This window comes from Zeus faber (assembly GCF_960531495.2).
Source record: "Zeus faber genome assembly, chromosome: 5".
Lineage (NCBI taxonomy): Eukaryota > Metazoa > Chordata > Actinopteri > Zeiformes > Zeidae > Zeus > Zeus faber.
In genome coordinates this window covers 19,827,694-19,841,745 of record NC_137192.1, presented here as the reverse complement: position 1 = coordinate 19,841,745, position 14,052 = coordinate 19,827,694, and the positions used below count along the sequence as shown (strand labels likewise).

The 14,052-nt window shown below is 40.4% G+C and overlaps 1 protein-coding gene across 1 annotated transcript in view; it reads right to left on the bottom strand.

The window, feature by feature from the left end:
- The window catches only part of cdh22 (cadherin 22), a gene marked incomplete at both ends in the record, with an annotated part of 94,446 nt that overhangs the window by 53,578 nt on the left and 26,816 nt on the right, over window positions 1-14,052 (bottom strand). The window contains 4 exons of the mRNA XM_080001026.1: window positions 3,237-3,373; window positions 8,182-8,438; window positions 10,853-11,040; window positions 13,118-13,285. Coding sequence (XP_079857152.1) covers window positions 3,237-3,373; window positions 8,182-8,438; window positions 10,853-11,040; window positions 13,118-13,285 — 750 coding nt within the window. The remainder of the gene's footprint in view (window positions 1-3,236; window positions 3,374-8,181; window positions 8,439-10,852; window positions 11,041-13,117; window positions 13,286-14,052) is intronic.

Here is a 14,052-nt window from a genome sequence, read left to right as displayed (position 1 = left end):
TTAAAGGAGCAATTAGCATTAAAATGCGCACATGACATAATGCCCGGCGCGAAGTGGCCGGGCACAAGCAAAAAGATTAGTCTCGGGAAATATGCCTAAATATATATGCCTCAGACTGTAATTTACTTCTAGTGATTGTGTTTTGGAAAGACAGGCTTTCCTATCAATGCATGTGTGTGGGTAATTTGAGGGAATTTGGTGTTTGGTTAATAGAGGGTTATAACAAAGATATGGAATCGGTGTTGTGTTGATGTAAAAGGGACACTCATTTTCTCACACGCATATTTCGTAAGCAATCCGGCCGGATGCAAAAGGCAAAATTAAAAAAAAAATTTAAAAACATCTTTCACCTTTCCAATGCAATCCCAAAAGCATCTGCAGACTGCCAGGAGTGGAAATTATTTGGACTTTACTTTTATGAGTATAGTAATAACTTCCACACACTTCTCCAAATTTGAAAGACCTGAGGATGCACAGGGCTTTCATTTCCAACGATAAAATCCCGAGATGAAATGATATCGCTTTGCTTTTTCTGCCTAAAATCCAAAGAATGATCACTCATTGAATATAGGAGATGAGATAGGATGAGGCTACCAAATAAGAGCCGAAATAGCGAATGCCCGTCGCCAATGTGTTGGGTGGAGAAATACCTCACTACCGTGTGATAGAGATAAATCCTAAGTAATTTATTAGTTAACGGCTAATGGCGTCGTTGTGATGATGAATGAACTGCTATGGGAGCAGAAGAATCCTCCATTCCATCCTAATAACAATCATCCTCCTGGTGATTGTGTTGTGTTTTGCCAAGTAGGAACACTCGGGAGAGTGTTTTTAGGGGTTCAAACAGTTTCTACAAAGTGTTGTGTTCCTCTATTTCATCAGTCACCAGTTCCCTGTCATTCTTTGAGAAAAAAAATCTGAAAGATAAAAAAAAACCCACAAAAAATCTAAACAGCTTTGGCCGTGATGATCAGAAGCGGTTTATGTCGGTCGTCGCTGTCTGATCTCTCCTGGTGGGAGCCAGGAAGAGGAGCCGCTATCAGCGGCTCCGTACTGGATTCTTAGTGACCATCTTAATTTAAGAGAACACACCATGTGTTCTCTTTGCAATGAACGCTCGGGGTCACGTGGCCGGTGACGGGGCTTCTGTGCCCCTGGCAGGTGTGCGTGTCAGCTCGAAATACACCGGCTGTTGTGGCAGCGCCAAACATTTCAAACCTCTCTTTAATATACATTATATAGAAAGATGGGGCCGTGTGTACTTATTTTTAATTAAAATGCTGGAGCTGTTTACTCAGCAAAATAAATTACCTCTCCAAAAAAACTACATTACCAGTCTTGCCATCCGTCCCTTAAAATAAAGAATTTAAAAAATAAAAAGATGAACAATATGCAGTGGTCTTGGCGTACATTTTCCGAGGACCGGCGCCATCGGGGGCGTATCTCACGTCCTATAGGCTGTCGGCTGGCGCCCGGCGGTGCTCATTTTGCATACAATGTCATTCTGCTCAACTTTCCTTGTCGCCGCGAAAGCCGTGAGCTCTTCGCCGGTGGTCGCTCCGCCCACAGCAGCCGGGGGAGGCCGAGCTCCATTGCAGCCTGTCGCTGTGCAGTGCATGTACGCCGGCGGTGTGAGCGTACCATGAGTCTCGCCTCTCATGAGACAGGCTTGTTATGGATTTTCTTAATTTGAATTTAACACTCCGCCGCTGTTGCTGGACCTGTTGCATACCTTGCAGACTGGCTTCATCATTATCATGAGAAAGTGTGAGGTTTTTGACCTTGTTGGAGTCTTTTGATTAATGTGTTTTTTTTTTTTTTTTTTTTACCTCATTAATCTTCATAAATAATAAGTAAGGCCGGGACGTGTGGTTATAATAACTGCAATCGAGAAAGGCCTTTATCATATATTTAAAACACTCTTTTGTGACCTGACTCTGATTTCTGCTGCGCCACTGACAGTGATTTGGAAACAATTTCTCAGAATCCCAAATAGCTGCAAAAAGCAATGTATCTAATTTTATTTCTGTTAGTTCACAGGCCTGTGTCACATTGTGCTGCAGCCGTCGGGTTGTGCAGAAGCACTAATGGGACACACGCCACATAGAGGTTGCAAAATGTTAAACGTACCAGAAAAAAAAAAACAGAACTCCTCTCCTTGCTGGTACCAGTCAATGTTACATGCGGACTGCATTCTATTAAGGACAGCTTAACTTTAGCTCCATTGTGAAACTCGTTTGGGGTTGGATGGTGGATGGCCATACTTCACTGCGAAACGTAAATTACAATACAAATCCATTGGAACAACCTGAGGTTACTGGAAAAAGAGACCTTTTCAAGGTAAAAACAAAACGGCCAATCAGTCCAAAAGAAGAAATTCTAAAAGGGCTGTGTTTGCCAAATTTCAACAATTTCACAACAACATTTCTTCTTAAGGAGCAGCCATGGCAAGGCGCAAGAAAATAAAAACAAAACTCTCCGATTAAATTGGGGTAATTCTGCCTCTACCGCCCTCTGACATCATCACTATGAAAAATATTGATTTGTAGATCGTTCGATTATTTGGGACTCTCCTCTGAGAGTTGCATATATCTACCGATTGAAGTCCAGAAATAACTCCCTAGCATTCACATTGCACCAAGGGTGAGTCCTTGTCGTCATGTATGAACATATCATCTGCAAACGCAGGATACAGAAGGGAACGCTCGGCTCGGTTTTACCAAATTGGTGGAATGGTCACCTCCAGCCAAAATATACTGTATACCTTTATTTTTCCTTGGTTGCATACATTTCCGTAGAAATTTCACACAGCAATATCATGGCCATCTATAATTATATGGTTTTGGTGTTGTGGTGTACCTCTTCTGACTTTCTTGTGTGTGTGGCAAAAACATTTCTCTTCATTTCCCATCTTTAAGACTTTAATTCTTTTTTTTATTAATTTTTAAATCGGTCACTAAACTGGGAGCAGCAGCTCTGGTCACTTGTTTTCTTTATTTTATTGAGCCCCAAACTGTTATATTGCCAAAAGCCTTTTCCAAGTATCCTGGTGACTTTTAATATAAGATAAGCTTAGTTGCTTGCTGCAGCCCAGTGGGGGAGCATGGAGTACAAAGTGAGGGGATCTACGCTAAATTTACAATATTGATATATATATATATATATATATTATATATAATATAATAAAAATATAACAAACAGCTCAACAAAGCGAAATAGAATAAGTAGAATAGTACCTGCTTCCACTGCGGTCACAGTGATATTGTGCCAGCCGGCTGTCTCTCGGTCCAGGACCTTGCCCAGAGTGATGGCACCCGACACGGGGTCGATGTGGAAGATCGTCTCCTGGTCTGTGGTTCTATCGATGTAAAACCTGAACCGAAGAAATGACATGCGGATGAGAGGGATTTTTTTCCATGGACAACATTTTCCTGCTTATTTATTTGTGTGTGACCGGAGCAGGTCTCCATGTGGTCAGGGAGTCCACGGCAGGTCAGAGCGAGGGCTGGCGACCCAGGGGATAAATTGGGAAGAAAAACTGCCCACAATTACAGATGGGTGGAAGTAATTATGTGTTAAAAAGGCACTTATTGGAAATGTGTCACGGGGCGAGTGACCCTAACGCCCCGTCGTCCCCAAAGCCGCCGTGCAAGTATCTCCATTGCGACTCTAATATGGAGTAGCTCGTTGGCAGGAGGAAATAAGAACCAACATTAAATTTTAATCACGTACTCTTGCAAAAGCTGCAAATACATCTTGTTTGAGGGAAGAAACATGGTCCAGTGGAATCTGACATTAGTATTTTATCTGTCTTTCTCTGTCACCCATACAAATACACATATAATCCTTTTAAAATAAATGTGGAAAACAGTCACACACACATATCGGGGTCAAGGTGAGGAAGGTGTTCAGAGAGTGTGCAGAAAAATATTACGTTTATAAAATAAAGACATGGTGACGTATACATATATATATATATATATATATATATATATATATATATATATATATATATATAGATATATCTGTTTTCTCTGTGAACCCACGTCATACAGCCCTTGTAATTGCCGTACAAATTGATTCCTGCATTCGTGCACAGTCGCGTACAATAGGCTGCACACATCTGGCATGGAACCGTAAAACTATTTGAAACAGAAGAATGGCAGTAAGCTACGAACGTGGTTTATTTCTCATTTGAACTGTTATGTCACAAAAAATTTGTGGTTTAAGTTTCATCCAAATCGAGCCACATTCACAGCAGAAATTAGCGAAAACCCCCCAAATTTGATCCAAAGTATCCTGGTGGTCCTGCATGACCAACACACCACTGTTCATAAACAAAATGAATGAGATGAGATTTAGAGTAAGATGCTTTAGAAGATCACCATGATATTTATTATAAATGTACAGATTCTGATTCTGATTTTGATTCAGAATATGCATTGGACCCTGACCAGTGTGCGGCGTCGCTCTTTAGTGGTTAGAGATTACAAACTATGCGTTTACGTGTTTTTTTATATACCTTATATTATATATATATAAATTTTATCCCTTTGGTCCCCATTACTTTGCCGAATTCATGAAAAATAAGAAAAAAACGTATTCCACAAAAACTTGTGACCACGTCGAGTCGAATCCACTCAAATGTACGACTGAGTGATGTGTTCAAGATCCAGCAAGGCGTTGGAAAATACAAGCCATGATATGGTAATTACTCACAGAAATGTTTTAGTATTTCATGAAAATTGAACTTATTGAAAATGTAATTCAAGGAAAAAGTCACCACTAAATTAACGTAAATTCGATTACCTTCGTAAACCTGCGTAAATACGTTGTTATTGATGCACACGAGCCACAACGTCACCTACCGTCACTGAGACTGCACATGTACTTAAATATAACAAGGTACGTTATAACAATGACAAGATTTGGTTTAGAGTAAAAAATAAACGGTTGTTTATACAAGACAGTTCATGGATAATGAGTTTCCTACAGCTTAACGTAGCAAGCTTAAATAAAAAGAAGTTGTTCCATAATAATTCTAATGCCAAATTAATGTTAATGTTCAGTAAATGTTTCTTATAATACAGACAAATAATCTATTAAACTGAATTTTCCAATTGTAGATTATTAACATAAATAATACAATTAAGTAGTAAATAAAACTAACATTTATTTATTATGTTTAAAAAATAACATGTATTCATTATTATTTTATACAAAATAATTACAAATTTTGTTTTGTTACTGTTCCAGAAGCCGAAAAATAGCCGAAAGTCTAACACTTAGCAGTAAGCTAATTGTCAAATTGTCCAAAAATCCAGTCCTCAAAGTAAGTCCATGTTGATTGGTCCAGAAATTAGTCCACAATGTTTGATGCGTTTCACAGAAACCAATTGCTGACGTCTGGTTGAAATGGAAATGCTTCATACGTAATGCCATGAAAGTTGGATTTGTGAAATTACATGGACGTAGCTACATGATGTTCATATGTTTAGTACATTTCACTGCATTACACAAAAAACAAAAATTCGAACACCTGCCTTAAATGAATAAACTGGCTACTGGTATTACTGCCTTATTATTGTTGTTGTTATTATCATCATCATTCTGTCTGGAACTGGAGGAGCCGCATGCATTTTTAATAAAAGGCAATTGTTATCACTCCATCTGCATTACACCCTCAGACTACAGTACCAGTGTTGCCAAGACGTACCTTCACAGGATTTTCTGATCGCATCATTTCTATTATAAACACACAGGCACGGGGAACAAAGACATATACTGTATGTGAAAAAAATACTTCCACTTCTTAGCATGGATGTTAAACACTGCTGTGTCCTTGATAAATAGCCAAATTCAAAGATGAAAGAAAATAAAATTATGGAAGAAAATATTAATATATTTTTAGAATACAAAATATCAAAAACATTTTTTTATTTTTTTTCAAGAAAAATGTAAAAAAGTGTCCGCTCCATGTATTTCTTTGGCCCTTTATTTTGTGGCTTCACCAGAAAATTCACCGGTATGCAGGAATAAAGGTCTCTGAAAAAGGAAAACTTCCTGGGGGAGGATCCCCAGACCCCCTGACTAATGTTTTGTCAATGGGGTGGAGTTGGATTGAGGTGAGGTGGCAGCATCGGAGGGCAGGTTGGGTGACATTTGGGCGGTGAGGTACGCAGTGTGCATGGGAGGGCGGATGCACTTGGAAGGAATTTGTGCACATTGCACGGCCTAAGGGGGGGGGCACCTTCTACAGATCTCGCCTAGGGCTGCAAAAAGGCTAGAGCCCGTAGGGATGTGCAAAGAGCCCAGTATTTGTACTTGTATCCGTAGTTGTTGAGGCGGCAAAATTATTTTTATTTGAATAAAAGTAGAAATAGGCATAGCAATCCTGTTTTTAATTTTTATTACACTTCTAATTTTAGGATATTTAAGTGTTAATCAATAAACTACTTTCCTCTGCCCTCACTACCACAGACAGGCGACGTGCCTGTCTTGCCCGAAGGGGGTCCCTGCCAGAAAGGGAGGGGGCTCTCCCGGTGACTGAGGTCGTAAGTGAGAAGGGCGTTGATATTTCACCACACGGTTTTCATCTAGCTCAGGCGGGAGAGTGGGGAGGCGTGACTGTCTGCGGAGATTCTATCTGCGGGACCTGCGTAGAGTCTGCGGTTCTCATCTGTGGGGGACGTGGTTATCAGCAGTTCCCATTTCTATAAACTGTCAGGATCTCAACGCCAGAAAGCCTCCGCGCGGGAATCAGTCGAGAAACACCGGCGGTGGGGGTTACCGATGGGCCGTGAGTGGGTAACCGTGTTTGGGTCTAGCAGGGAAACAAACATGGGGAACTGGCCCAAGTACCTCCACTAATCACATTGTCGGCTATAATGTCACGGACGCTATGTTATGTTGGACCCGGAATGTTGGAATTGGAATGTTTTTTTAACTAAATCAATGACAGTTATATTTTATTTGGATTTTCATTAATTGTATTACCCATCCATGGTAACATTGCAAAGATGTTCAGTTAGATCAGGGGTCGGGAACCTTTTTGGCTGGGAGAATCATAAAAGCCAAATATTTCTAAATGTATTTCCTTGTGAGCCATATAATATTTAATAAAATTGAATGCAACTTAATGCGTGCATTTTTTAAGTAAGGCATACATTTTAGGGTTAGGGTTAGGGTTCGGGTAAGCGTTAGGGTATAACACATCTCTGAGTACTTAAAAAAGTGTGATATATAATACAATTCTCTTTATTCTTCTTAATAATTTTGTTGTTATACTGTAGCTAACCAATAATAAATGAAATACTTTTTACCATTAATGCGACTTGTGATGCCGCATGGTTTTGCTGATGGCCTTGTAGTCTGCTTCATACGTAGTGAGGTTTAGCTTCATGCTGCGTTGAGGCTTCCATCAGTTCAACGTGAGCGTAGGTTGCACTTAATGTTTCTCAGATGCCAGAAAAACTGCTCACATGCGTATGTAGAGCAAAACATGGTCAATACGGTAATACTCACACGCTACATTGTGTGGTATGTGACGGGAAGCTCGTTCCAGGTTTTAAGAATCAGCTGGTCTTCAGGTTCAAGTTCAAGTTCAAGTTCAAGAGATTATTTGTCACATACATATTGAGGTTTTTTCCATTTCTGTCCACTTGTGTTCAGCTAATTGGTCCAACTGGAGGCAGGGAGTTTTCTTAATGTTTGTCTGTGTTAAAGAGGGGATCAGGGGTAAGCAGCCCAGCAGTGGAACGCCATTCCTCCTGCGCCCAAGAGGGCGCAGTCATTATTATCCACAATTATTATAATAATCCTCAGTGATATATATAATTGTGACCTGCGTGCCGCATATTGAAATGAACAATAAAACTCTCGCCATGTCGGCGCACCACTGTCAGAAAGACTCCGTCTCCCTCCCTAAACCCTTACCCGTGGGCAGGAGATTCCAGACTTATAGCAAGTTGTCATAGCAATAGTCATACTGTATATTAAGCTGACAATGACAAAAAAATATAAAATATATTTCTCCACTCATTGACACTAAATTAATATAAAAGACTTACTAAAAATAAGACATAGGTTTATATAATCTCAATAAAAAATAGTTACCTAAATAATAGTGAAATAACATGCTTAAATGATCTTCTTTCATTTTTTTGGGGAGGACTGTTTTACCTGACGGGTGCGTTTTCCACGTCGGGGTCCTTAGCGGTGACAACGCCGACCAGCGCTCCTGGCTTGGCGTCCTCCTGCACCTCCATGAGGGTGCCCCCCGCCGGCCGGAAGACGGGCGGCTCGTCCACGTCGGACACGCTGACCCGCACGATGGTCTGGTCCCGGAAGGAGCCCAGGTCCACAAAGCGTGGGTCCACGTGCTTGTTGACCGCCTCCACCACCACGTTGTGCGTCCGCTTGCTTTCGTAATCCAGCGGCTAAATGTTACCGAAATACACAACGTAAAATTCTAAAAAGACTGAATGTAAAATGGCTTAACAAGGTAAAGACATATTTTATTTGAATGAAAAAAAAAAGTTGGCAGGGGTGTGAAGATGAATCAATTTTTTAATGAATTAATGTGAACCACCAATTTGACAGTTTTTTATTTTTTTTTCCGCACAAAATACGAAAGTGTAGAATCACAGCTTCAGAACTTGTGGGAATCAAGAAAATATTTTGGAAGCTATGAATTATTAAAGATCTCAGAGATTCTGAGAAATCAGGCTCTAAATTTTTAGAAACAATTTGAGACTTTTGCACAAAGGAAACATTTAGAAACACATATAATGCTTTAAACGGTTACATTTGTAAATCGCTTTACTCCATCAATGAGATAATGTTGAGTCTGTCTTTCTGAAATAATATTTGAATCTGCTATTTCAATTTGGAAAATGCGTAATTCTAATGAATCGTCTAATTTTAAGTTGAAGTCGTTTATTTTCATTCTAACTTCATGCTCACGTTAGGAGCATGACCCCCTTATTATTCTGAAACTTCTAAACATTCCCACAACCTGCAATCATTGTTTTATATCAAGGAGAGTTTTTAAGAAAGTGACACTTTTCGGATCGCACACATGACAACCTTTCACAAGGGGGCAGCAATTCCCAGGAATGTAATTGGCGGAGTCCTCCCGGCCATTTGCATTCTTTGAATTGTTTTCTGGGAGCACCCTGCTGGCCTGCTGCCTCCAGCTGCCGGTTTGGCGATATAATTGAGAACGTCTGCCGATAATCTGATTATTCTGATAATCCATAACAACACGGAGATGATGTTGTCATGGAGAAGTGAAAGTCCTTGCTTTTGGTTTTTATTTGTTGTTGTTTCGTTAAAACATTGTTTACAGACGGTTGCGCTGAGTCAGCGTCAGCGCAACCGTATTTCATCACATGAAGAAGACCCGGTGTAGCCCCGGTTCATTTATGAATTTATTTCATCAAAACGGTTTCACATTCTGACTTGACGCCACTTGGAATATCGAAGGGCGATCATCTTGATCTGAGTGTTTGCATTCAAGTAAAGATCTACGTTTGCGGTGTTTTGTGAGTTCAGCGAGTGGGTGAGTAACTTTTTTCCCTGTGTAATGCTGATGGATCATGTAGCCTCGATGTTTTAATATTTACATAATATTTAGAAATCAAACTCGGTTTTGAAAATACATTCCTCTCCTTTTTCTTTTTTAAGGAATGTACATCTGCTACAATCTGATTTTGGACGAAAATAGGCATTCCAATACTTTTGCCGTCCAGCCAACAATACGGTGCGATGAAATGTGCCGACTAAGCGCATGGTACAGTAGGTCACATATTGGAAATGGACTAAAACCGCGAGTTTAACGACCCTTGAAGGAGATATTGTCAAATTACTTTTTTATTTACTCTCACTTGTATTATCAATATCAATACACTTCATATAATATTCTTAGATGCTTTATATACGACATCCTGTATATGTTTCTGTTCATAAGCCCACATACAAAATGATGGGATGTCTGCAATACTCCAAGCCTGTGAAGGCCTCATTAACCCTAACCCTCCCTGTAAAGATAAGACTTTCAGCTGGCAAAGGCGGGGCCAGGTTCCCTTATCGCCGCAAAACTTTTTAATTGCTAAAAGAGATGAGATGCACATTAATTTCCACTCCTCTTAACTCCCTATTCTGCTTTTAATGACCCTTTGTGGGTGTCCCACTTTGGGCGCTAAAGGTGTAAGACACCCAACTAAAATATAAAAGAAACGTGTAAATTCAGGAGCTCATGCTGTGTGTGTCCTGCCTGCCTCTCTCTCTCCCTCACTCTCCTGTATTATTCTGCTGTGCTGTGAACCATCTCATACTCCTCCTTTGCACCCTGTGGGTGCACTTGGACAAAGTTCCCAGCTGTATTAAATTTACTTAGAGCTCTGAGAAGAAGCACTTTGACTTATTTCTCTGCACACACATCCATCTCAGCTGAACCTATATGCTCCGGAGGAGGCCTTGAGAAATTCTTCCACGGGCTAACGAGCGAAAATTCGAATGCCAAAAATCAGAAAATTGTAACCGTAATTTGGGTCGCTATGGTGACATTTTTATTTTATTTGTAAATGAATGAAGTGGAAAATGGGGTGAGAGCCTGAGTTTACCAAGCTAAAATGAAAATGTAAAAAACTGGAAATTGAATCTCTGTTTCTAAAATAATTAAGTCAGGCTCCATTAAGGTTCATAAAGCCTTATTAGAAAATCCCCATTATAACAACATGCAGAACAGTAAAGTCATATTTTCAGTAGAAAATATGTAACAGGCCCCATCCAACATACATCACCATATAAGGAAATGAAAAGATGGGAGCGTCAGAATAACGGTACCGACCTTCTTGATGGAGATGATGGCCTCCTGCGTCTCCACGTCAGTGGCCACCCGGAAGAGCTCCACCCCCTCAGGGTCCTTGATCAGGTAGCCCATGTCCGTGTTGTCCCCCATGTCGGCATCTGTGGCCATGACCCGGCCCACCGAGGTGCCGGCCGACGCCCCCTCTGACACCGAAAACTGGTACATCTCTGAAGGGAGCAAGTGATAGAAGAGAGGAAGAAGTGTTAAGTAAGAGAAGAGATGGGAGGATGGACGCATGGTAGCGGGGAAAGAAAGTGTAGGGGAGGAGGAGGATGGTTGAGCAAGGACGGAAGTTGATTGGGAGACCTCCACGGCATTTCGCTTACTGATCCCCACCGTCTGAAAAAGTAGTTCAAGTAATGATCTGATCGGCTTTAGTTCAGTTGTCACTGTGCTTGATTTGGATTTTGTGACTGTTTTGTTTCGGAAGTCGCACCAAATTCAGATTTGAATCATTGCATTCAATTTAAAACATGTACATTTTGCATACAGCTTTTTAAACAAATATTTATCGAATTCAATTTCACATGGCAGTGTTACTGCTACTTGGCCAAAAATGGCTCACTAGTTAGCATAGTGCTACTGGTTAGCATCGTGCTAATAGCTAGCACAGTGGTAATAGTTAGCATGGGACAAATATTTAGCATAGGGCTACTCCTAACCTAGGTGTACATCATTTTGCATTTGTAACATAAACTGTTGTTGAAATAGGACCGATAGGGTTAAAATATATCCGGTAAAATGTATTCATTTCGGAAACACCGGGCCGAGTTTAACGACAGTGATGTAAAGGTGCCCCAGGCATTCAGAAACTGTAGGGGTGCCAAATACCAAAAGTTACATAGTGCTGCTTTAATTCCATCTTATCCCTTTCTTGACTTGCACTGTATTTTTCTGCTCTACTGCTTTAATTTCTATGCAGGGATTAATAAAGTTTAATAGGATCCTATTTTTTAACATTTGTGATGTTACACGTGCAAATGGATGCTGACGATTTTGGCTTCGAGTTGCAGCTTGAATAGCAAACAGTGCCGCGGAGGAAACCCCCAGGTGGACGGACGGCCATCCAAAACACAACATGGTGACCATGTTGACACACGAGTGTGGCTGATGGGCGATCGCCATGACGTCAGACCCTATTAACATTCAAATGAACAACAGAGAAACAGTAAGGGGATATGAAACTAGGACCCAACATTTCAGAAGACGCTTTTCCTCTGCCACCTTTCTTCTCAAAGGAAATAAACAAACGAAAGAAAAAGCCCTGTGTTATTCATGACCAGGAACGTTATTCATTGTGGACCGGCAGGTATTATGTTGATGTGTCTGGGGCGCCATCAGGACATCTTATGAAAGATGGATTTCAGGAAAAAGAAAAAAGTAAAGGACCCCAAACGCGTAGAAAAACAACAACAAAAAGCACTTCATTTTGTGTGCGGCGCCCCGTTATACAAGCCATGTGCCGCCCGCCTGGACGCTCTATTATTCACCACGGACTTTAAACCACATACAGTACATGTGTTTGTGGCACCGATTCACTGTCTGTGTGTGTGTGTGTGTGTGTGTGTCTGTCTGTCTGTCTGTTTTTAAGAGTGGAAAAAGACGGACAAAAAGAAAAAGTCCCTATTTTGGGATCGTTAAAATGATGGCTCGTCCGTGTTTCATAACATGATGATATTATTTGAGGGTATGATTCCTTTTGGGTTTGGTGTTTTGTGTCTGCGCAGGATTCCTTGTTATAAAGGCGCATCATCCATTCAGTCTCACTTACACAGTGTCACCAAGAAAACTGCTATCTATCCATCTATCTATCCATCTATCCATCTATCCATCTATCTATCTATCTATCTATCTATCTATCTATCTATCTATCCATCTATCCATCCATCTATCTATCTATCTATCTATCTATCTATCTATCTATCTATCTATCTATCTATCTATCTATCTATCCATCTATCCATCTATCTATCCATCTATCTATCTGTCCATCTATCTGTCCATCTATCTATCTATCTATCTATCTATCTATCTATCTATCTATCTATCTATCTATCTATCTATCTATCTATCTACCTATCTATCTATCTATCTATCTATCTATCTATCTATCTATCTATCTATCTATCTACCTATCTATCTATCTATCTATCTATCTATCTATCTATCTATCTATCTATCTGTCCGTCCATCAATCTATACGTCTCCCATTCTGTGTCTCTATCCATCCATCTCTCTACTCACTCTGTGGGAAGCGTGGAGGGTTGTCATTGACGTCTGTTATGACGATGGTCACAGTGGTGGAGCCCGACAGACCACCCAGCTGGCCCGCCATGTCCGTCGCCTTGACGACCAGCTCGTAGCGGTCCTGCGTCTCGCGGTCCAGATCCGCCACGGCCGTCAGGATGATTCCTGACGGAGGGGGAGGGAGATGGGGGAGAGAGAGAGAGAGGGAGGGAGAGAGAGAGAGAGAGAGAGAGAGAGAGAGAGAGAGCAATGCCGATGAACAGATCACAATGGTGTTTTGCACTTTCATATATACCGTATGTATACATATTTCTTTGAAGATTATTTTGTTTTTATATTCACAATCAAATCATCAGTATAGCAATGACTCAGGCACTCTTTGCTACCGTTCATGACAACTCTTTCTTGGGTACATTTACAAATGGCTAATAACCGATTCAAAGAATAAATCATTCATTATTTGAATTGTTTGACGGGCCTCAAATATAAAGATCCAAATACACTTTCCCTAATGTTCTGAATTTCGACTACCGTGCATTTCATTTCGCCCAAGAAAGCTCGAAGAAGGACATTGTGTCATATCTGTGCTTTGATTTTACGAAGGTATTGTCATGTGGTTTCCTAAAAATAGTAATATACAGGCGGTAGATAGAAAGCCTGGTAGCTAAGATACAAGCGGAGAGGGAAACTTCATTCGCGCCAGATCACATTATTTTAGTTGAAATGGAATGTCAGCTGATTTCAGTGTCAATCAAAAACAACTGTAGAGGAATCCAATCCCAATCCTAAAAGCTAAAAAAATTGTTGCATACTCACACACATCTACAGACAGACACATAGCCCCAATGATTAAATAATAATAATAATAATAATAATAATAATAATAATAATAATAATAATAATAATAATAATAATAATACTGTGGAAGATAC